The 25,810-nt window shown below is 44.2% G+C and overlaps 1 protein-coding gene across 1 annotated transcript in view; it reads left to right on the top strand.

Moving 5' to 3' along the window:
- LOC146799434 (galectin-3-like) overlaps positions 1 to 25,810 on the top strand; it is a 218,818-nt gene that overhangs the window by 69,226 nt on the left and 123,782 nt on the right. Inside the window, exons 3-6 of the mRNA XM_085627003.1 lie at positions 3,346 to 3,369; positions 5,850 to 5,873; positions 11,579 to 11,602; positions 23,737 to 23,760. Of these exons, the coding sequence (XP_085483129.1) occupies positions 3,346 to 3,369; positions 5,850 to 5,873; positions 11,579 to 11,602; positions 23,737 to 23,760 (96 nt within the window). The remainder of the gene's footprint in view (positions 1 to 3,345; positions 3,370 to 5,849; positions 5,874 to 11,578; positions 11,603 to 23,736; positions 23,761 to 25,810) is intronic.

Here is a 25,810-nt window from a genome sequence, read left to right as displayed (position 1 = left end):
CATTGGTCTGCAATTTTTTTTTTGCGATTTCGCATTTTTGCGAGGTGCTATTTTGGAGTTGGTGGGTCTGATTTGCAAAATGAGGAATCGCTAACTGATTTAGCTTTGCTTTGCGAGTCCTTATTTTGCGCTTGCCTTTACATTCCACATGGGTCTTTTGCGATCGCGAACGTAGAAATTCTGTGAATTCCTGCGTTTGCGATCGGTATTTCGCTTCCTACATCTGGCCCTTTGTCCTGAACACCCCCAAAAGGCAGTCTATCCAAGGCGGTCTGAATGTACTCCATTGTTTTCCTCTCTGAATCAAATGTAAAGCCTTAATGATTACTCATAGACTGGTGCATAAAAAGGCCCCATTTTCCAACAGGAAAAAGTCAACGTTTATTTACATTGTAGGGCTCTCCGATCCGCTAAGCTAGGGCTTTTATATGTTCCTAAGGTCGGCAAAGTTAGAAGATCTTTGTCCATTTGGGCAGCTAGACTGTGGAATTCCATGCTGAAGCATCTACAGGAGATTGAAGTTGAATCAGGATTTAAATCTGGCTTGAAGACTTTAGAGAGATGTAATCAATGGTCATTCAATTCAGTTAGTTTAGCACTGGGACGCTTCTATGTTTATGTAAAAAGCTGCTCATTCAGCCATTCATAAAGCTGTTCATGGATGCACTGTCAGGGCTCTTTGAGAGCATTTCAGAGCAGTGCTGGAATGCAGGGAGCACAGGTTCTCTAGCAAAGGGAAGGGTAAGCACAGAGAGAGGTGAGGGTGGGTGGAATAGGCCAATCCTTTTTTTTAAAATTTGGGACAGGGAGCAGAAGTCATGTTATGTATAACTCCCCCATTATTCTTCTGCCCCTCCGTAGCTGGTAAAAGCAGGGACAGATGATTTGAGGGCTGTACAAAATGCAAAATTATCGAATGCTAAAATATCAAAAATAGGGACGCTGTTCACCTCAAGTTTGTGGGTCTATCTGTTGTTTAGCTGATGTCACTTAGAAGCCCTCCATGAAAAACATCTCCACAGTCAACATTCTTATGGAATATAGAATTCTGCACAAAGGTAAACATAGTGCATGCAATGAATACAAGTAAGAATTCAACAAAAACAATTAAGCAGAAAAATCTATGCTTGGACAGTCCTACATGTTCCCATGACACGGTGCGCCACAAAACCATCACTAATATCAGGCGTTTTGCAGTGATCACCAACGTTACCCTCTTGATCATTTTTCAAACACCTATCCGTAACCTCACAATGAACTCTCCTTTACTTTCATTTTCATCCACAATAACTGGTCGGGGACAATTGGCAATCATTGTAGCATTCTACACCTTGCCATCCTGAGTAATAGCACAATTGGCAAAAATGTTTTGAACCTTCATGTCCTTTCCAAATTTGGAAACCCCTTTATTGACGAAACCTGGTTTGAGAACTCTCATCCAGTCAATAACTACGATACCATACGGTTTAGTCTTCCATCTTTTATCATACCATTCTGTGACCTTGCTCTCATTCCACTTAACTCTTTCTGCTACATCTTTGACTTTACACTCTTCTCCAACTCCTCCCCATCGCTCCTTAAACCACCAGGGACGCAAACTGGATCCAGTATTCCTACCTTTCAATAACTTGAAAGAACTAGTTTCCGTGCTAGTGTGCAGAGTTATGTGGTACACCAAAATTTTTCCCTCAACGTGCTTTTCTAGTCTCCGCCCTGAACATGTGCCTCCACACATATCCCTTAAGCATACGGGGAAACCTCTCCACTTGACAAATTTCATGTGGTTCATACAATGCTGTAGTCACATAGCGGTAGCTAGAGGGGTCACATAGCGGTAGCTAGAGTGGTCCTGTCACCTGTGAAGACCTCGTTTGACCGTTCAAAAAAAAATAGCATTTATCCTGCTGCTGAAATTGATTTTAAATGTGTGACATGCTTTTTTAAAAATTGTACATTCTCACCAAAGGGACCTGTGTTAAAGCTCAGGGGAGGGGCGCTAGTGCGCGTGCACCGGGACAGCGGTCTAGTTGTCAGACTACGCTGAACTCGGACGCAGATAAAAACACCTGTTGACGCGAGCGCGTCGCGGTAGCTAGAGGGTTCCTGTCCCCTGTGAAGACCTCGTTTGACCGTTTTTTTAAAAATTGCACTTATCCTGCTGCCTGCTGCTGAAATTGATTTTAACTGTGTGACATGCTTTCTAAAAAAATGTATATTCTCACCGAAGGGAGCTGTGTTAAAGCTCAGGGGAGGGGCGCTAGTGTGCGTGCGCCGGGTCAGCGGTCTACTTATCAGACCACGCTGAACTCAGACGCATATAAAAACACCTGATGACGCTACCGTGCAGCGGGCGTGCCGGAGGCGCGCCAAAGGCAAGCCCGTCCGCGCCCAACCGGGCCCAGGGGCCAGACCCCCCTGCCCCTTCACCTTCAGTCCCCTTCCGCTATACAAGGGAAGAACTACAACAACTGAATAAAGCCCCAGAGTTAACATGCATCCATTCTATATCCCTTGAGAAGTCGCAGGACAGGTGTTTACACTGCTCATATGAATTTTCTCCAGCATCTACCCACCCTCCCCCGGAAGGTAACTTGTTCAATCTGGCTTTGCTTAACTGTAGATCCCTGCCAAAACACTCCATGGAAATTTCAATGCTACTACAAGACACAGAACCGAATGTTCTGTTTCTCACTGAGAACTGGCTATCTCCAAGCTCAGATCCAGACATTGTACAAGCGCTCCCCCCAGCTACTTGATTCAGCGTTGAGATATAACTAGTGGGAAGGGCAGTGTCAAGTACCTATACCAAACTGTAGCTTCCACAGGAGCCGATGCGTATTCCTCAATTCCCGACTACCCTAGCTGCGAGTTTCGATGCTCACAGCTAGGAGAGAGGGGAAAGGGGAGTTGGAATGAGAAAGAGAGACTGCACTGCTTCGTCTTCTTCTGACTGGATTCAATTCTTCTTGGTGTTGAATCCTGTAACAAATAATGTTATGTAACCACTGTATTTTACTTTCTCCCTACTATTTCTTCCAATATCACTCTTATGTTGCCTGTCTTCACCACAGTGATTTGCCGCTCTCTTGATTATGCTGATCGATACTTCTGATCTAGCTCTATTCTACTCTGGTTAGGTGTTTGTACTGCCTTGTCGAGTTCTGTAAGACAAACTGCATATAATTTCTGTCAACTAATTATCCCAACCTCCCTTTATTCCTTGGTTACCTTTCTCACACCTGAACCATATTTTTGATATCTCCTTCTGTACTTGTCCTTTATTGTCCTATCTGCCAGCTGTTAGTAGAACAGTTCTGATAACCTGCCTTTCTTCTTGTCTTTCAGCAAAGAAGTCTATGGCATGTGGAGGTAAGTACAATTATATATATATAATTATATCTACGAAGTTTTCTATTGAAGTGTCTTGTCCATCGTTTATTTATTCCTTTATTGCACAAGTTGATAGGCAAATATTCGTATGCAATTACCAATTGTCTTCTAGACCAATTGTTATTCAGAGTCTCTAATATCCAATCCTATGCCGAAATAGTATCCCAATTAAGAGAATTCTGTTGCCTTAATTACTATCTTTTTCCCAAAACGTTATGCAGAATATTATATTCAGTTCTATCAAAGAATTATTTCGCTACAACAAGCAAAACACTTTAGTGTGACTTAGCTGTTCAATATCTCAACTGCCAAAGCCCAAAAATCTTCGAGTCTTCTCAGAGAGGCAGCACACTCTCTAAACGCTGCCTTTTCTCACAGGACTACAGTAGAAGTGCGCAACGGTACTCGCGAGCGGGTGCTATCACAGCTGCAGTCACTCGCGAGTAAAAGACTAGACCGATAACCTCCAATTCGGTCGAGTGCGGCCATTTTGGAATTCCGCGGTCGTGTTCCTAAAAGAATTCGCAACAATAGGGAAACCAGAGTCAAGGGAAGGACTCAGCACAGCCTCCCATAAAGGAGATGTGAATACTGAGGTTTGTTTTGACGTCTTTCTTGCCTAGATGCCCTTCTGACTCCTTCACTCCTGACAGTGCCTCCCACCAAGGCTCCCCTCTTACTCCTATTAGGTTTACATGGATGTGTCCTATGAAACTCTTTTACCAGCCTAGGGGCATGCAAATGGTCTACTGGTTCCCAAGTTCTCTCCTCAGGGCCGTAACCTTTCCAATCGACCAAATAGAATAGTTTCCCATTCTTAATTTTGGAGTCTATGATTCTTTTAATTTCAAACTCTTCCATAGATTGCACTCGAACAGAAGCTGGCGGACCCTTAATTCGCAAATTTGTGGGATTCTTCTTCAACAGAGAAACATGAAAAACCGGATGTAAGCGTAATCTAGGTGGAAGTTTAACCTTCACACTCACTGGATTCACCATTCTCTCTACTTGAAAAGGACCTGCAAAACGAGGTAGAAATTTACGATTTCCTTTAAGGCGCATATTTCGGGTCGAAATCCACACCTTGTCACCTGGTTCATAAATGGGACTTGCACGTCTCTTCTTATCAGCTTGTTTCTTATAGGAACTCTTAGCCTTGATCAAATTGTCAGTAACTATCTTATAAGCCTCTTGTAACTCCCGTACTACCTCCTCAACAGCGGGGACCTCACTCATCTGTTTTCCCACTAAGGAGTTTGGGTGTCTCCCAGAATTTAAGTAAAAAGGAGAAAACCCCGTGGAGGAATGGGCAGCATTGTTGTAGGCGAACTCAGCCGCCCAAATTATACTTGGCCATTCACCCTCGTGATCCATCAAAAACAAGTGCAAGTATTGCTCCAGTTCCTGATTTACTCTTTCCGTCTGCCCATCGGTCTCGGGATGAAAACTGGTAGACAAACATACATCAATCTCCAGTCTCTTAAGAAAAGCTCTCCAAAAATGAGAAACAAACTGAGGGCCCCTGTCCGAAATAACCACCCTGGGAATTCCATGTGCCCGGACTACATGCTGCGTGAACAAGGCAGATAATTGAGGGGCTGTTGGAATAGATTTCAATGGGACAAAGTGACTCATTTTAGTGAAATGATCTACCACCACCCAAATAGTTGAGTAGCCCTGACTAGAGGGAAGATCCACAATGAAATCCATGGAAATGGTATGCCATGGATAGAGAGCTGAAGGCAAGGGTTGCAACAACCCTTGTGGGGCCGATCTAGAAGGCTTCCCTTTCATGCATTGCTCACAGGCCGCCACATATTGTCTCACCTGAGCCTCCATGGTGGGCCACAAAAATTTACGCTGAATTAATTCCAAAGTTTTCGTGACTCCCTTATGACCAGCCAGCAAATCGGCATGACAGTGTCGAATGACTTCCAAACGAAGCTCATCATTGGGTACAAAAAGGTTTTCCAAATAATAGGGTATCCCATTCTTGATCTTCCTTCCTGTTCCTTCCTTCACCCAATTCCTCAACTCATCTTTGAAAGAGAATTCCTTATCTTGTCTTCAAATTCTCGATAGGAGATGACTCCAATTATTTTTTCCGATGGAATTATCAAACCTTCATCTTTCTTGCCTACGTCATTACCAGAATAGAGACGAGATAAGGCATCGGCCTTCCCATTCGCAGAGCCGGGTCGATAAGTTAGCACAAAAGTATAATCGGCAAAAAACAAAGACCACCTCAATTGCCTAGGAGCGAGCGTTCGCGCAGATCTTAAAAATTGCCGATTTTGATGATCCGTGAACACCGTCACTTCATCCTTAGCTTCCTTGGTTACCTTTCTCACACCTGAACCATATGTTTGATATCTCCTTCTGTACTTGCTCTTTATTGTCCTATCTGCCAGCTGTTATTAAAACAGTTCTGATAACCTGCCTTTCTTCTTGTCTTTCAGCGAAGAAGAAGATGCCAAGTGGAGGTAAGTACAATTATATATATATAATTATATCTACGAAGTTTTCTATTGAAGTGTCTTGTCCATCGTTTATTTATTCCTTTATTGCACAAGTTGATAGGCAAATATTCGTATGCAATTACCAATTGTCTTCTAGACCAATTGTTATTCAGAGTCTCTAATATCCAATCCTATGCCGAAATAGTATCCCAATTAAGAGAATTCTGTTGCCTTAATTACTATTTTTTTCCCAAAACATTATGCAGAATATTATATTCAGTTCTATCAAAGAATTATTTCGCTACAACAAGCATAACACTTTAGTGTGACTTAGCTGTCCAATATCTCAACTGCCAAAGCCCAAAAATCTTCGAGTCTTCTCAGAGAGGCAGCGCACTCTCTAAATGCTGCCTTTTCTCACAGGAATACAGTGGAAGTGCGAGACGGTACTCGCGAGCGGGCGCTATCACAGCTGCGGTCGCTCGTGAGTAAAAGACTAGACCGATAACCTCCAATTCGGTGGAGTGCGGCCATTTTGGAATTCTGCGATCGTGTTCCTAAAAGAATTCGCAACAATAGGGAAACCAGAGTCAAGGGAAGGACTCGGCGCAGCCTCCCATAAAGGAGATGTGTGTACTGAGGTTTGTTTTGACGTCTTTCTTGCCTAGATGCCCTTCTGACTCCTTCACTCCTGACAGTACCTCCCACCAAGGCCCCCCCTCACTCCTATTAGGTTTACATGGATGTGTCCTATGAAACTCTTTTACCAGCCTAGGGGCATGCAAATGGTCTACTGGTTCCCAAGTTCTCTCCTCAGGGCCGTAACCTTTCCAATCGACCAAATAGAATAGTTTCCCATTCTTAATTTTGGAGTCTATGATTCTTTTAATTGCAAACTCTTCCATAGATTGCACTCGAACAGAAGCTGGCGGACCCTTAATTCTCAAATTTGTGGGATTCTTCTTCAACATCGAAACATGAAAGACCGGATGTAAGCGTAATCTAGGTGGAAGTTTAACCTTCACACTCACTGGATTCACCATTCTCTCTACTTGAAAAGGACCCACAAAACGAGGTTGAAATTTACGATTTCCTTTAAGGTGCATATTTCGGGTCGAAATCCACACCTTGTCACCTGGTTCATAAATGGGACTTGAACGTCTCTTCTTATCAGCTTGTTTCTCATAGGAACTCTTAGCCTTGATCAAATTGTCAGTAACTAACTTATAAGCCTCTTGTAATTCCCGTACTACCTCTTCAACAGTGGGGACCTCACTCATCTGTTTTCCCACTAAGGAGTTTGGGTGTCTCCCAGAATTTAAGTAAAAAGGAGAAAACCCCGTGGAGGAATGGGCAGCATTGTTGTAGGCAAATTCAGCTGCCCAAATTATACTCGGCCATTCACCCTCGTGATCCATCAAAAACAAGTGCAAGTATTGCTCCAGTTCCTGATTTACTCTTTCCGTCTGCCCATCGGTCTCGGGATGAAAACTGGTAGATAAACGTAAATCAATCTCCAGTCTCTTAAGAAAAGCTCTCCAAAAATGAGAAACAAACTGAGGGCCCCTGTCCGAAATAACCACCCTGGGAATTCCATGTGCCCTGACTACATGCTGTGTGAACAAGGCAGATAATTGAGGGGCTGTTGGAATAGATTTCAATGGGACAAAGTGACTCATTTTAGTGAAATGATCTACCACCACCCAAATAGTTGAGTAGCCCTGACTAAAGGGAAGATCCACAATGAAATCCATGGAAATGATATGCCATGGATAGGGAGCTGAAGGCAAGGGTTGCAACAACCCTTGTGGGGCCGATCTAGAAGGCTTCCCTTTCATGCATTGCTCACAGGCCGCCACATATTGTCTCACCTGAGCCTCCATGGTGGGCCACCAAAATTCACACTGAATTAATTCCAAAGTTTTCGTGACTCCCTTATGACCAGCCAGCAATCGTCATGACAGTGTCGAATGACTTCCAAACGAAGCTCATCATTGGGTACAAAAAGCTTTTCCAAATAATAGGGTATCCCATTCTTGATCTTCCTTCCTGTTCCTTCCTTGACCCAATTCCTCAACTCATCTTTTGAAAGAGAATTCCTTATCTTGTCTTCAAATTCTCGATAGGAGATGACTCCGATTATTTTTTCCGATGGAATTATCAAACCTTCATCTTTCTTGCCTACGTCATCACCAGAATAGAGACGAGATAAGGCATTGGCCTTCCCATTCGCAGAGCCGGGTCGATAAGTTAGCACAAAATTATAATCTGCAAAAAACAAAGAGCACCTCAATTGCCTAGGGGTGAGCGTTCGCGCAGATCTTAAAAATTGCAGATTTTGATGATCCGTGAACACCGTCACTTCATGCTTAGCTCCTAACAGATAGTGCCACCATTCTTGAAATGCGTCTTTCACTGCCAGCAATTCTTTGTCTGCAATTGAATAATTTATTTCTGCTGCAGATAATTTTCGTGATCTGTATGCCACCGGATGAAGCTGTCCAGTAACCTTGTGTCTTTGCGACAAGACTCCTCCAATTGCCAAATTAGACGCATCAGCTTCCACATAAAAGGGTTCCTCAGGATTTGGGTGCTGCAGAACTGGTGCTGTGACAAATATCTTCTTAAGTTCCACAAAAACCTTTTCAGTATCATCATTCCATTCAAATGTGGTCTTCTTCTTAAGCAGACTAGTCAAAGGGCAAACCTTTTCTGAAAATTGTGGAATGAAGCGCCTGTAGAAATTGGCAAACCCAAAAAAACTCTGCACCTCTTTTACATTCTGTGGAGAAGGCCAATCCATTATTGCCTTTACTTTGGCGTCATCCATAGCAACTCCGTCGGACGACAGAACAAACCCCAAAAACTCCACTTGATTTGCATGGAACACGCATTTCTCCAGCTTGACAAACAGTTGGTTTTCCAATAATCTGCTCAAGATTGCACGTACATGTTGAACATGTTCCTCCAAACTTGCTGAAAAAATAAGAATGTCGTTGATGTAAACAACGGCAAAATGATCCAAAAATTCCCTTAACACATCATTTACAAAATGTTGGAAGGCCGCTGGGGCGTTGCAAGAACCGAATGGCATTACTTGATATTCAAACAAACCCAGCCAGGTTCGGAATGCAGTCTTCCATTCATCTCCCTCAGCTATGCGCACCAAATGATAGGCTCCACGCAAATCCAACTTGGTGTACACCTTCGCCTCCTTAACTTGATCAAGCAGTTCAGAAATCAACGGTAGAGGGTATCGATTTTGCTTAGTGACTGAATTTAAGGCCCGATAGTCGATACACATTCTCAACTTGCCATCCTTCTTCGGAATAAAGAAGAGGGGAGATGAAACTGGGGATTGGGATGGACGGATAAAACCGTTTGCCAAATATTGTTCCACATACTCCTTTAGGTGTCGATTTTCCACTTCTGAAAGTGCATATATTCTACTACACGGCAACAATGCTCCTGGTTTCAACTCTATCCGACAATCATACTCTCGATGTGGTGGTAACTTCTTGGCTTCTTGTTCATCAAAAACTGAGACTAAATCCTGATATTCTTGCGGAATCCTGGGAGTCTCCAACGCACAGATGGTCTGAGTACGACTGGCCAAACTCATCGATGGTGTGGCCTCTTGAATTCACACCTCCCTTTCCAAAACAATGTTGCTGGCAATAATCAGAACCCATTTCAATGGATCTTTTGGCACAATATATCCTTGGGTTGTCTTCCGTCAGCCAAGGTAGCCCCAATATAAGTTGAAACTGGGGGGCGTCGATGAGAGTAAATTGTAAAATGCTGAGATGATTGCCCAGACCCCTCAAAGAAATTTCTTCAGTGTCAAATACTATTGGGCCAGAGGACAGATTAGTACCATCCACAGCCCGAACGGCTTCTGGTTTATCCTTCTTCAAAAATTGAATCTTCAAAGATTGAGCAAATCTAATATCACAAAAGTTTCCTGTTGCTGCAGAATCAATCATGACCGATATCTTATTAACTTCTGAATTCCCAAATCTTATTAGAGCTGAAATTATTAAGTGGGGAGCAGACGACTGCAACGTGTTAGCAATGAATTGAGAGTCCGGAGTTGACTTATCAACCGCTTCCACCAGAGCAACTCCTCCTACTGGACGAGCCTGTCTTTTACCCAAGTGCTATTTTTAGGCTTCTTTGGATACTCTCTGACAAAATGCCCCGAATTTCCACAATACATACATAGCTTGCCCACTCTTCTTTTCTCTCTTTCCTCCTTTGACAAAGGTCCCCGCACTGACCCAATTTGCATTGGTTCTTCTTCATTTGAACCTTCTCTGGGCTTGGAACATTCAGATCTCATTCTGTCGAAACGTGGAAGAATATATTTCACATCTTTGCGCCTCTCACTCTTTCTTTCACATTGAAGCTGGTCAATCTGCAAAGCCAGATCAATTAGTTCTGAAACTTCCGTAGGACGCTTGGGAATTTGCGCCAGCCCATCCTTAAACTCATCCTTCAGACCCCTATAAAAGATGGCGGCTCTCTTGGCTTCTGGCCAATTGGTCTCAACAATCAGTTTGTTAAATTGAACCAGGTATGCTACCAAATCCCGGTTACCCTGCTTTAAATCTAAAAGTTCATTATCTGTGGTTTGTGATATGGCTCGTCGATCAAAAATACGTAGAAATACTTTCTTGAAGGCATTAAAGTCATACAAAATGGGGTCGTTGTTATTCACCAAAGGCATCGACCAAGCCGCAGCATCTCCGCTCAGGTAAGACAATATGAAGGCCACCCTAGATTGGTCCTCCTTAAATATGATGGGTCTACACAGGAAGTGTAAAGAACACTGAGTAAAAAATATTTGGGCCTTAAGAGGATCCCCGCTAAACCGTTCCGGGGCTGCCAAGGGAATTGTGGGGGAGATAGCATGAATGACCTGAGTAGTCAATTCAGTAGATGATGGAGCTGGAGAGAAGGACAGAGTTTTACTCTCCTTAGACACGGAAGGGGTACCTTGGGAGAAGTCTTCAAACTGCTGATGCAAGAACAAACCTCCTGACGAGATTCTTTACTTCTTCCATGGTATCGCTCAATTGCTTCTGTATACCATCCAACTCTGAGGCCAAAGCCTTAACATCTACCCCTTCCGTCATCTTGCTCGGGTGAAAGTTTGGGAGGGCACTTCAATCTGTCAAGTACCTATACCAAACTGTAGCTTCCACAGGAGCCGATGCGTGTTCCTCAATTCCCGACTACCCTAGCTGCGAGTTTCGATGCTCACAGCTAGGAGAGAGGGGGAAAGGGGAGTTGGAATGAGAAAATGAGACTGCACTGCTTCGTCTTTTTCTGACTGGATTCAATTCTTCTTGGTGTTGAATCCTGTAACAAATAATGTTATGTAACCACTGTATTTTACTTTCTCCCTACTATTTCTTCCAATATCACTCTTATGTTACCTGTCTTCCCACAGTGATTTGCCGCTCTCTTGATTATGCTGATCGATACTTCTGATCTAGCTCTATTCTACTCTGGTTAGGTGTTTGTACTGCCTTGTCGAATTCTGTAAGACAAACTGCATATAATTTCTGTCAACTAATTATCCCAACCTCCCTTTATTCCTTGGTTACCTTTCTCACACCTGAACCATATGTTTGATATCTCCTTCTGTACTTGTTCTTTATTGTCCTATCTGCCAGCTGTTAGTAGAACAGTTCTGATAACCTGCCTTTCTTCTTGTCTTTCAGCAAAGAACTCGCAAGCAGGTGGAGGTAAGTACAATTATATATATATAATTATATCTACGAAGTTTTCTATTGAAGTGTCTTGTCCATCATTTATTTATTCCTTTATTGCACAAGTTGATAGTCAAATATTCGTATGCGATTACCAATTGTCTTCTAGCCCAATTGTTATTCAGAGTCTCTAATATCCAATCCTATGCCGAAATAGTATCCCAATTAAGAGAATTCTGTTGCCTTAATTACTATCTTTTTCCCAAAACGTTATGCAGAATATTATATTCAGTTCTATCAAAGAATTATTTCGCTACAACAAGCATAACAATTTAGTGTGACTTAGCTGTCCAATATCTCAACTGCCAAAGCCCAAAAATCTTCGAGTATTCTCAGAGAGGCAGCGCACTCTCTACACGCTGCCTTTTCTCACAGGAATACAGTTGAAGTGCGCAACGGTACTCACGAGCGGGCGCTATCACAGCTGCGGTCGCTCGCGAATAAAAGACTAGACCGATAACCTCCAATTTGGTCGAGTGCGGCCATTTTGGAATTCCGCGATCGTGTTCCTAAAAGAATTCGCAACAATAGGGAAACCAGAGTCAAGGGAAGGACTCGGCGCAGCCTCCCATAAAAGAGATGTGTGTACTGATTTTTGTTTTGACGTCTTTCTTGCCTAGATGCCCTTCTGACTCCTTCACTCCTGACAGTACCTCCCACCAAGGCCCCCCTCTCACTCCTATTAGGTTTACATGGATGTGTCCTACGAAACTCTTTTACCAGCCTAGGGGCGTGCAAATGGTCTACTGGTTCCCAAGTTCTCTCCTCAGGGTCGTAACCTTTCCAATCGACCAAATAGAATAGTTTCCCATTCTTAATTTTGGAGTCTATGATTCTTTTAATTTCAAACTCTTCCATAGATTGCACTCGAACAGAAGCTGGCGGACCCTTTATTCTCAAATTTGTGGGATTCTTCTTCAACAGAGAAACATGAAAGACCGGATGTAAGCGTAATCTAGGTGGAAGTTTAACCTTCACACTCACTTGATTCACCATTCTCTCTACTTGAAAAAGACCCACAAAACGAGGTTGAAATTTACGATTTCCTTTAAGGCGCATATTTCGGGACAAAATCCACACCTTGTCACCTGGTTCATAAATGGGACTTGCACGTCTCTTCTTATCAGCTTGTTTCTTATAGGAACTCTTAGCCTTGATCAAATTGTCAGTAACTACCTTATAAGCCTCTTGTAACTCCCGTACTGCCTCTTCAACAGCGGGGACCTCACTCATCTGTTTTCCCACTAAGGTGTTTGGGTGTCTCTCAGAATTTAAGTAAAAAGGAGAAAACCCCATGGAGGAATGGGCAGCATTGTTGTAGGCAAATTCAGCTGCCCAAATTATACTCGGCCATTCACCCTCGTGATCCATCAAAAACAAGCGCAAGTATTGCTCCAGTTCCTGATTTACTCTTTCCGTCTGCCCATCGGTCTCGGGATGAAAACTGGTAGACAAACGTAAATCAATCTCCAGTCTCTTAAGAAAAGCTCTCCAAAATGAGAAACAAACTGAGGGCCCCTGTCCGAAATAACCACCCTGGGAATTCCATGTGCCCTGACTACATGCTGTGTGAACAAGGCAGATAATTGAGGGGCTGTTGGAATAGATTTCAATGGGACAAAGTGACTCATTTTAGTGAAATGATCTACCACCACCCAAATAGTTGAGTAGCCCTGACTAGAGGGAAGATCCACAATGAAATCCATGGAAATGGTATGCCATGGATAGGGAGCTGAAGGCAAGGGTTGCAACAACCCTTGTGGGGCCGATCTAGAAGGCTTCCCTTTCATGCATTGCTCACAGGCCGCCACATATTGTCTCACCTGTGCCTCCATAGTGGGCCACCAAAATTCACACTGAATTAATTCCAAAGTTTTCGTGACTCCCTTATGACCAGCCAGCAAATCGTCATGACAGTGTCGAATGACTTCCAAATGAAGCTCATCATTGGGTACAAAAAGGTTTTCCAAATAATAGGGTATCCCATTCTTGATCTTCCTTCCTGTTCCTTCCTTGACCGAATTCCTCAACACATCTGTTGAAAGAGAATTCCTTATCTTGTCTTCAAATTCTGGATAGGAGATGACTCCGATTATTTTTTCCGATGGAATTATCAAACCTTCATCTTTCTTGCCTACGTCATCACCAGAATAGAGACGAGATAAGGCATCGGCCTTCCCATTCGCAGAGCCGGGTCGATAAGTTAGCACAAAATTATAATCGGCAAAAAACAAAGACCACCTCAATTGCCTAGGGGTGAGCGTTCGCGCAGATCTTAAAAATTGCAGATTTCGATGATCCGTGAACACCGTCACTTCATGCTTAGCTCCTAACAGATAGTGCCGCCATTCTTGAAATGCGTCTTTCACTGCCAGCAATTCTTTGTCTGCAATTGAATAATTTATTTCTGCCGCAGATAATTTTCGTGATCTGTATGCCACCGGATGAAGCTGTCCAGTAACCTTGTGTCTTTGCGACAAGACCCCTCCAATTGCCAAATTAGACGCACCAGCTTCCACATAAAAGGGTTCCTCAGGATTTGGGTGCTGCAGAACTGGTGCTGTGACAAATATCTTCTTAAGTTCCACAAATGCCTTTTCAGTATCATCATTCCATTAAAATGTGGTCTTCTCCTTAAGCAGACGAGTCAAAGGGCAAACCTTTTCTGAAAATTGTGGAATGAAGCGCCTGTAGAAATTGGCAAACCCAAAAAAACTCTGCACCTCTTTTACATTCTGTGGAGAAGGCCAATCCATTATTGCCTTTACTTTGGCCTCATCCATAGAAACTCCATCGGACGACAGAACAAACTCCAAAAACTCCACTTGATTTGCATGGAACACGCATTTCTCCAGCTTGACAAACAGTTGGTTTTCCAATAATCTGCTCAAGATTGCACGTACATGTTGAACATGTTCCTCCAAACTTGCTGAAAAAATAAGAATGTCGTCGATGTAGACAACGGCGAAACGATCCAAAAATTCCCTTAACACATCATTTACAAAATGTTGGAAGGCCACTGGGGCGTTGCACAAACCGAATGGCATTACTTGATATTCAAACAAACCCAGCCGGGTTCGGAATGCAGTCTTCTATTCATCTCCCTCAGCTATGCGCACCAAATGATAGGCTCCACGCAAATCCAACTTGGTATACACCTTCGCCTCCTTAACTTGATCAAGCAGTTCAGAAATCAACGGTAGAGGGTATCGATTTTTCTTAGTGACTGAATTTAAGGCCCGATAGTCGATACACATTCTCAACTTGCCCTGCTTCTTCGGAATAAAGAGGGGAGATGAAACTGGGGATTGGGATGGACGGATAAAACCGTTTGCCAAATATTGTTCCACATACTGTCATGGTTGCCGAGTTCAGAACACCGAGATCGGCACCTCGCTACCGCGCATGCGCGATAGCATCAACCCGGTAGAAAAGACGGAAGTCCTTTGAGCTCGGGGCTTCGCGTTCTAGTGTTGCTCCTCAGACTTGTCCTTCCTGTTTCCTGTTTCTGTCTTTGTACTTTCGCGTCCCTTATGCCGTGTAGGCGTTCCGTGCTTAGGACATTGCTACCTGGTTTTTGCAGAGCTCTGTTTTTCGGCATTCCTTCTTTTTTGTAGATTTTGGACCCCTGTTAACCCAGTGTGCTTCGCCCGCCTTACAGGATCATTCCCGTGGGCCGGCCGGGCGCGTTGGCGTGCTTCGCTCTTATCCCGGGACGCTCCCGTTTTCAACTGTACGGGAGTTCCTTTTGCACATTACAAACGCTCCACCCTACTTTTCCGGAATCCGTATCAAAGGCAGGCTGGGTGCTCAGCCTATTCTCCTCAAAGGATCCTGGAGCTTGCTTCTTCATCGGCACAAACTGTGAAATACGCTCCTTCCAGACCACTGAAGCCCCCATTTACTACGACGAACATCGGAGATCCGCTGATATATGTTCTGGTAGACAAGAAGGGCCTTTCCAAGGCTAGTACACTTCTCAGCCCCACGAGTGACGTGCTTGCTTATCGGTTAGCTGTGTGGAACGTCATCCTGAGTCAGAAGCTAGGTATATATTCATTCAGACCTCATTCTTGTTAGAGTGATCTACGCTGCATCTCCCTTACTTCCTGACCTCTCATTCTTGCCTTTATATTCCTTTTAGATACTTGATCTACAGTTACCCGAGAGTACAGTATCTACATTCCCTCTGATTACAGAAGAAGCTACAGGCATCCGCTCCAGGGATTTCTTCCCCTCCTTCCTTGTTTTGTTTCCCTGTTTTCCCCTATTACCGGTGCTCTCTAGAGTTTGATAGAGGCATCAGGTGGTGGTGGAAGGCTGGGCCCTAGCAACAACTTCGCTGCACTTCACGGCGCTCCTGCAGAATCGGTGTCTGGTAAGATCCTTACAGAACGCGAAGCCCAAGTAAGATATTCTGCCCGAGCACCATGGACATGCAGCAGGTAACCTTAGCAGACCTAGCGAACATGATCGGGAACCTCCAGGTTGAGACTCAGGCACTGGCTACTCGGGTTAATGTCTTACAGAGGGAGAGACATGGGGAAGGTAGTTCTAGGGACCCCACGCAAGTTATACACGTTACCACACCTCCATCTATCCCTCTTGCCCCGCCCGAAAGGTTCTCTGGTGAGTCCTCCAAGTTTGCAGCCTTCATCAGTCAGTGTCAGCTACACTTCACATGTAAAGCTCATTGTTTCCCCACTGACCAAGCAAAAGCAGCCTTTGTGATTTCGTATTTGGGGGGATCTTCAGCCAATTGGGCAATACCATTAATCGAAAGAGATGATCTGTTACTACAAGATTATGGGGCTTTTAAAGCAGACTTTAGGAAACTATTCGACAAGCACACCTATACCCAGTCTGCAGATACCGAATTGTTCTCCTTAAAGCAAGGAACCACTGATCTTGCTTCTTATATCACTACATTTCAATGATTGGTAGTTGAGGCAGGGTGGCCTGAGGAGAAACGCAGCACCCTGTTCTATAGAGGACTTAGAGACGAGATCAAGGATGCTTTGTCTCAGATAGTGGATCTTCCCAGTTCATGTAAAGAACTCATGGAGTTAGTGGTAAGGATCGATCATCGTATGCAGGAACGCAAGAGGGAACGAGGAAAAACCGATGTTAGGGTGGTTACAGTAAGAGAGAAAAAGCCGGACCCGGTCCATGGAGATGAGGGGGAACCCATGCAGATAGGTACCTTGAGAGGGCCTTTAACACCCGAAGAAAGACGTCGCAGACGGGAGAATAGGTTATGCCTGTACTGTGGTAAGGCGGGACATTTCCTTAAGACTTGTCCTACCAAGCCCATGCAGACAGGAAGGTCGGAAAACTAGGGAACCTGGAGCCCTGTGAGACAAGGACTCCGGGTTATTCTGGTTTGAGTGTCTCCTCTTCTGACCGGGATGCGTCTTCTTTTGGCCATTTCTTTGTTTCAGCCGATTTGGTTTGGAGGAAAGGAAGGGCCAATATCCCAATCATGATCGATTCAGGAGCTACAGGGAATTTCATGGATAGGACGTGGGCTCGGGATCATCAAGTACAAGAACAAGAGAAAGAGTACGGAGAGACCGTAACTACCATTGATGGAAGTATACTAAAATCAGGGCCCATCACACACATGACCGAATCCATTTCAGTTCTCCTAGAACCTGATCACTTCGAACAGATTGAATTTGACTTGATCCAGTCTCCTCAGTTTCCAATCCTATTGGGTCTACCGTGGTTACGGTTTCATAATCCCCTCATTGACTGGAAGAAGGCCACATTACAGTTTCGACCAGAGTGCTGCAAGGCACATACCCTAGCTGCCAGCCAGCTTATTAATGAAAAGGACACCGAGGACAAAGAAGTATTACCTGAAGTGTATCACGATTTAAGAACCATCTTCGACCCAAAAGAGGCCACTTCGTTACCACCTCATAGATCGTTTGATTGCAGAATTGATCTACAAGCTGGAGCTAAGTTACCTTTCAGTAGGGTTTATTCCCTGACTGAGAAGGAAAATCTTTACCTACGGGAGTATTTGGACACCATGTTGGATTTGGGGTTTATTCGCCCATCCAAATCACCTGTTTCCTCTTCTTTGTTTTTTATACCTAAACGCGAGGGTGGCCTGCGCTGTTGCATTGACTACAGAAATTTAAACAAGATTACTATCAAGAACAGATACCCTCTCCCACTCATCTCCTCTCTTCTTGATAGAGTAAGAGACGCCCAGATCTTTACTAAGTTGGACCTACGTGGGGCGTACCATCTGGTACGGGTTGCAGAGGGAGATGAGTGGAAGACTGCTTTCTGTACAAAATACGGGCTTTTTGAGTACCTTGTAATGCCTTTTGGGCTTTGTAATGCCCCCTCGGCGTTTCAATTCTTCATCAACGAGGTACTAAAAGAGATGCTAGACATCTTTGTTATAGCCTATATAGATGATCTGTTGATTCACTCATTGTCCCTACAAGAACACGTACTTCACGTAAGACAGGTCTTAGAACGTCTACAAAACAATCATTTGTATTGCAAACCGGAGAAATGTACCTTTCATGTACAAACAGTCCCCTTTTTGGGTTTCATCATTTCTCCCCAGGGATTAAGCATGGATCCACAGAAAGTGGATGCCATTCATCGCTGGCCCACTCCCCAGAAAGTAAAGGAGATACAAAGTTTTATCGGCTTAGCCAACTTTTATAGGCGGTTCATTAAGGGCTTTTCAGGGTTGGTGGCGCCTATAACAAGACTGTTAAAGAAGGGTACTCCTTTTGAGTGGACCAATGAGGCTGACCAGGCGTTTCAGACATTAAAGGACGCATTCACCCAAGCTCCGGTGTTACAACATCCGGATCCTAGCTGTTCTTTTGTGCTCGAAGCGGACGCATCACAAGCAGCGGTGGGAGGTGTGCTCTCTCAGGCAGACAAGATTACAGGGGAATTACACCCAGTGGCTTTTTTTCCCCACAAACTTACACCCGCAGAATTGAATTACGCTGTAGGGGACAAAGAATTATTGGCCATTAAAAAGGCATTTGAGGAGTGGAGGCAGTATTTATTGGGCGCCAGACAAATTGTAACCGTGTATACGGACCACCGTAATTTGCAATTCTTAAAATCTGCCAAGGCCTTGTCCATGAGACAATTACGTTGGTCTCAATTTTTTAGTGAATATGAGTTCACAATTCAGTACCGGGCAGGTAGAAAGAACGGTAAGGCAGATGCCTTGTCTAAACTAGGATATGACCTTCCCGAAGAACAGGTGGAACCTCCTCTTATTATTCCTCAAAACAAGATCATGGGAGGGACGTCTGAAGAGGAGTTTCTTACGAAAATACAAACCGAACAACAGACGGGCAAGGGACAAGAACTAATAGAGTCTACGGAACATAGTCTAAAGGCTGTACTCGCCTATGTCCAGGGAGGTATAGTTCTAACAACCTCTGAACTTCAGGGACAAGCGTTAGAATGGTGTCATACACACCCTTTGGCCGGACATCCTGGAATTAAAAAGACCATTGAACTCCTAAAGAGATGGTTTTGGTGGCCAACTTTAAGGAAGGATGCTGAGCACTATGTTAAGACGTGTCATGTGTGTGCTCAAAGTAAGGTTTCTCATCAGAATCCCATAGGGTTGCTTCAACCATTGCCCACGCCTCCTCTCCCTTGGCACACGGTGTCTCTTGATTTTATTGTGGAACTACCACTCACTACCAAAGGAAACAACACTCTGTTAGTGGTAGTAGACTTATTTACAAAGACAGCGCATTTCATCCCTCTAAAGAGTCTCCCTTCAGCAGTTGAACTCGCCACCGTGTTCTTACAACACGTGGTAAAATTACATGGTTTTCCCTCTGTCGTGATTTCAGATAGGGGTGCCCAATTTGTTTCCAGGTTCTGGAGAAAGTTATGTTCCCTGTTGCAAATAGATGTGAGACTGTCATCTAGTCACCACCCACAGACCGATGGTCAGACAGAGAGGGTAAATTAATGTTTTGAACAGTATATAAGGAGCCAAACATTACACTCATGTGCTGAATGGGACAACATGGTGTGGATAGCAGAATTCGCGTACAATAACAGTCAACACACATCCACCAAGTACACTCCTTTCTTCTGTTCTTATGGTTTCCATCCTAAAACCTTTCTTTCTACCTCTACATCTGAGTGCTCCGCCCCAGCTGTCAGTGAATACATTCAGGACCTTCAAACTATCCATCAACTCACACAGACCAATTTAAATCAAGCTAAGATGAGTTACAAAAAAGGGGCTGATCTCCATAGACAAGCAGAACCACAATATAAACCAGGAGATGAGGTGTGGTTGTCCTCAAAATACATACCGCTAAGGGGTTCTTGTAAATTCAAGCCTAAGTACCTGGGACCTTACAAAATAATGAGAGTGATTAACCTGGTAGCTATGGAATTGGAACTACCTGTGACGATAAGGGTGCACCCAATATTCCATGTATCCCTGTTAAAACCTGTGGAACCTGGCACTCGTCTCCCTCCAACTCCAGTACCGGTATCCGTGAATGGAGACGAAGAATATGAAGTTGAAGCCATTGTTGACTCCCGAAGGAGTAGACGCCGCTTACAGTACTTAATACATTGGAAGGGTTACGGGGTAGAAGAACGCACCTGGGAACCCGCAAGTCAAGTACATTCTCCTCGATTGGTGCGCCAGTTTCATAGAAGACATCCTCACAAGCCCAAACCTGTGGGGGGTGTTTTGGGGGGAGTGTACTGTCATGGTTGCCGAGTTCAGAACACCGAGATCGGCACCTCGCTAGCATCAACCCGGTAGAAAAGACAGAAGTCCTTTGAGCTCGGGGCTTCGTGTTCTAGTGTTGGTCCTCAGACTTGTCTGGCATTTCCTGTTTCCTGTTTCTGTCTTTGTACTTTCGCGTCCCTTACGCCGTGTAGGCATTCCGTGCTTAGGACATTGCTACCTGGTTTTTGCAGATCTCTGTTTTTCGGCATTCCTTCTTTTTTGTAGATTTTGGACCCCTGTTAACCCAGTGTGCTTCTCCCGCCTTACAGGATCATTCCCGTGGGCCGGCCAGGCGCGTTGGCGTGCTCCGCTCTTATCCCGGGACGCTCCCATTTTCAACTGTACGGGAGTTCCTTTTGCACATTACAAACGCTCCACCCTACTTTTCCGGAATCCGTATCAAAGGCAGGCTGGGTGCTCAGCCTATTCTCCTCAAAGGATCCTGGAGCTTGCTTCTTCATCAGCACAAACTGTGAAATACGCTCCTTCCAGACCACTGAAGCCCCCATTTACTACGACGAACATCGGTGATCCACTGATATATGTTCTGGTAGACAAGAAGGGCCTTTCCAAGGCTAGTACACTTCTCAGCCCCACGAGTGACGTGCTTGCTTATCGGTTAGCTGTGTGGAACCTCCTTTAAAGTCATCCTGAGTTAGAAGCTAGGTATATATTCATTCAGACCTCATTCTTGTTAGAGTGATCTACGCTGGCTGCATCTCCCTTATTTCCTGACCTCTCATTCTTGCCTTTATATTCCTTTTAGATACTTGATCTACAGTTACCCGAGAGTACAGTATCTACATTCCCTCTGATTACAGAAGAAGCTACAGGCATCCGCTCCAGGGATTTCTTCCCCTCCTTCCTTGTTTTGTTTCCCTGTTTTCCCCTATTACCGGTGCTCTCTAGAGTTTGATAGAGGCATCAGGTGGTGGTGGAAGGCTGGGACCTAGCAACAACTTCGCTGCACTTCACGGCGCTCCTGCAGAATCGGTGTCTGGTAAGATCCTTACACATACTCCTTTAGGTGTCGATTTTCCACTTCTGAAAGTGCATATATTCTACTACACGGCAACAATGCTCCTGGCTCCAACTCTATCCGACAATCATACTCTCGATGTGGCGGTAACTTCTTGGCTTCTTGTTCATCAAAAACTGAGACTAAATCCTGATATTCTTGCGGAATCCTGGGAGTCTCCAACGCACAGATGGTCTGAGTACGACTGGCCAAACTAATCGATGGTGTGGCCTCTTGATTCACACCTTCCTTTCCAAAACAATGTTGCTGGCAATAATCAGAACCCATTTCAATGGATCTTTTGGCCCAATCTATCCTTGGGTTGTGTTCCGTCAGCCAAGGTAGCCCCAATATAAGTTGAAACTGGGGGGCGTCGATGAGACTAAATTGTAAAATGCTGAGATGATTGCCCGGACCCCACAAAGAAATTTCTTCAGTGTCAAATACTATTGGGCCAGAGGACAGATTAGTACCATCCACAGCCCGAACGGCTTCTGGTTTATCCTTCTTCAAAAATTGAATCTTCAAAGATTGAGCAAATCTAATATCACAAAAGTTTCCTGTTGCTCCAGAATCAATCATGACCGATATCTTATTAACTTCTGAATTCCCAAATCTTATTAGAGCTGAAATTATTAAGTGGGGAGCAAACGACTGCAACGTGTTAGCAATGAATTGAGAGTCCGGAGTTGACTTATCAACCGCTTCCACCAGAGCAACTCCTCCTACTGGTGGAGCCTGTCTTTTACCCAAGTGCTATTTTTAGGCTTCTTTGGACACTCTCTGACAAACTGCCCCGAATTTCCACAATACATACATAGCTTGCCCACTCTTCTTTTCTCTCTTTCCTCCTTTGACAAAGGTCCCCGCACTGACCCAATTTGCATTGGTTCTTCTTCATTTGAACCTTCTCTGGGCTTGGAACATTCAGATCTCATTCTGTCGAAACGTGGAAGAATATATTTCACATCTTTGCGCCTCTCACTCTTTCTTTCACATTGACGCTGGTCAATCTGCAAAGCCAGATCAATTAGTTCTGAAACTTCCATAGGACGCTTGGGAATTTGCGCCAGCCCATCCTTCAACTCATCCTTCAGACCTCTATAAAAGATGGCGGCTCTCTTGGCTTCTGGCCAATTGGTCTCAACAATCAGTTTGTTAAATTGAGCCAGGTATGCTACCAAATCCCGGTTACCCTGCTTTAAATCTAAAAGTTCATTATCTGCGGTTTGTGATATGGATCGTCGATCAAAAATACGTAGAAATTCTTTCTTGAAGGCATTAAAGTCATACAAAATGGGGTCGTTGTTATTCACCAAAGGCATAGACCAAGTCGCAGCATCTCCGCTCAGGTAAGATAATATGAAGGCCACCCTAGATTGGTCCTCCTTAAATATGATGGGTCTACACAGGGAGTGTAACGAACACTGAGTAAAAAATATTTGGGCCTTAAGAGGATCCCCGCTAAACCGTCCTGGGGCTGCCAAGGGAATTGTGGGGGAGATAGCATGAATGACCTGAGCAGTCAATTCAGTAGCTGATGGAGCTGGAGAGAAGGACGGAGTTTTACTCTCCTTAGACACGGAAGGGGTACCTTGGGAGAACTCTTCAAACGGCTGACGCAAGAACAAGGCCTCCTGACGAGACTTCTTTACTTCTTCCATGGTATCACCCAATTGCTTCTGTATGCCATCCAACACTGAGGCCAAAGCCTGAACATCTACCCCCTCCGTCATCTTGCTCGGGTGGAAGTTTGGGAGGGCACTTCAATCTGTCAAGTACCTATACCAAACTGTAGCTTCCACAGGAGCCGATGGTGTATTCCTCAATTCCCGACTACCCTAGCTGCGAGTTTCGATGCTCACAGCTAGGAGAGAGGGGGAAAGGGGACTTGGAATGAGAAAGAGAGACTGCACTGCTTCGTTTTCTTCTGACTGAATTAAATTCTTCTTGGTGTTGAACCCTGTAACAAATAATGTTATGTAACCACTGTATTTTACTTTCTCCCTACTATTTCTTCCAATATCCCTCTTATGTTACCTGTCTTCCCACAGTGATTTGCCGCTCTCTTGATTATGCTGATCGATACTTCTGATCTAGCTCTATTTTACTCTGGTTAGGTGTTTGTACTGCCTTTTCGAGTTCTGTAAGACAAACTGCATATCATTTCTGTCAACTAATTATCCCAACCTCCCTTTATTCCTTGGTTACCTTTCTCACACCTGAACCATATGTTTGATATCTCCTTCTGTACTTGATCTTTATTGTCCTATCTGCCAGCTGTTAGTAGAACAGTTCTGATAACCTGCCTTTCTTCTTGTCTTTCAGCAAAGATGCCAATGGCGTGTGGACGTAAGTACAATTATATATATAATTATATCTACGAAGTTTTATATTGAAGTGTCTTGTCCATCGTTTATTTATTCCTTTATTGCACAAGTTGATAGGCAAATATTCGTATGCAATTACCAATTGTCTTCTAGACCAATTGTTATTCAGAGTCTCTAATATCCAATCCTATGCTGAAATAGTATCCCAATTAAGAGAATTCTGTTGCCCTAATTACTATCTTTTCCCCAAAATGTTATGCAGAATATTATATTCAGTTCTATCAAAGAATTATTTCGCTACAACAAGCATAACACTTTAGTGTGACTTAGCTGTCCAATATCTCAACTGCCAAAGCCCAAAAATCTTCGAGTCTTCTCAGTGAGGCAGCGCACTCTCTAAACGCTGCCTTTTCTCACAGGAATACGGTTGAAGTGCGCAACGGTACTCGCGAGCGGGCGCTATCACAGCTGTGGTCGCTCGCGAGTAAAAGACTAGTCCGATAACCTCTAATTCTAGCCAGTGCGGCCATTTTGGAATTCCGCGATCGTGTTCCTAAAAGAATTCGCAACAATAGGGAAACCAGAGTCAAGGGAAGGACTCGGCGCAGCCTCCCATAAAGGAGATGTGTGTTCTGAGGTTTGTTTTGACGTCTTTCTTGCCTAGATGCCCTTCTGACTCCTTCACTCCTGACAGGCAGTGGGATCGAAATCATTCATAAAGACCATTTGATCTGCCGCATTCTGGACAGCCCTCTACTACATTGCGAAAATGCCTATTTTTCTATTGAATTCACCCCCTCACTTACATTTGTTGGCATTCTCATATACCGCTCCCCTGGAGCACAGGGACAATTCTGCAGCTACTTACTGGAAACTGTCATAAATCTTGCTAGTACCTCGTCCAATTTTACCCTTCTCGGAGACCTTGATCTTCATTTTGACGACCCCTTGAACAGGTCGGTTACTGACTTAGCCCATGATCTTGCAGCTTACCAACTACACCTAAAGGCACAGCAAGCAACTCATAATAAGGGACATCTCCTTGGTCCTATTTTTTCAAGTACAGCTGAACTAAAAGGGAAGGACCCCCATCCCCTTTCTTTGGTCAGACCACTTTTCAGTCCCTTTCTCTTGCCACCCACCTATCACAGGCTCTCATTCGCTAACAACACGCACCCAAATTCGTCCCTGGCCCAAACTGTCCGTAGAGGTCTGGACACGTGAACTGGAATCAACCAAACCCAATCATAACACCAATCCTTCTGTAGCTAACAGAAAGTTCTCCTCTTGGATTGAGAATTCACTCGATACAGTACTACCCAGAAAAACTATATTAAAAAAAAATGGACCTAATAAATCCCCATGGTTCACCCCTAAACTTTGTTTATTGAAACAACATTGTAAATGATTTGAAAGAGCATGGAGGAAAGACTTCTCAATAGACAAGAAATCCGAATATAGGTCATCCATCGCATCATACAAAATGGAAATAAAAGCAGCCCAGGCCGCTTATTACGAGGAAAAGATCTTATCCTCTTCTAATTCCTCCAGAAATATTTCGGATCGCAAAAAAACTCTTGAAAGTCCCTGGTCCTCCTGCGGCCCCTGACTCGTCCGGACGCCGATGCAATGAATTGGCAGGATTTTTTTCAACCAAAATTCATAATATCCTCAGACACCTCCCACACACAGACAATGGGCACACACCCAAGCTCTCTGACCCAGAACCACAGAATAACAACCACCTTCTTAAATTATACACCCCACTCACTGAGGAATTACTTTTTCTCATCTTAGACTCGATCAAAAGCGGGTCACCCCTCGACCCTGCCCCCTCTAACATTCTGAAGTTGGTAGCTCCCACGGTCGTCTCTCCCATCACCAATTTAATCAATGCCTCTTTAGCATCGGATACAGTCCCCCCGAGATAGGAAAAATGCAATGGTGAAGGCTTTATTAAAAAAAACACACTTAGACCCCGCCGAATTGGGCAGCTATCGCCCTATTTCGTTACTCCCCGGAATTAGTAAGATCGCGGAAAAATATGTCAATCGCATACTCTCTGCGCACCT

The sequence above is a fragment of the Triturus cristatus genome, chromosome 9, assembly GCF_964204655.1.
Source record: "Triturus cristatus chromosome 9, aTriCri1.1, whole genome shotgun sequence".
NCBI classification, from domain to species: Eukaryota; Metazoa; Chordata; class Amphibia; order Caudata; family Salamandridae; genus Triturus; species Triturus cristatus.
Note: the sequence above shows the minus strand (reverse complement) of the source record. Positions and strands in the feature narration are given on the sequence as shown.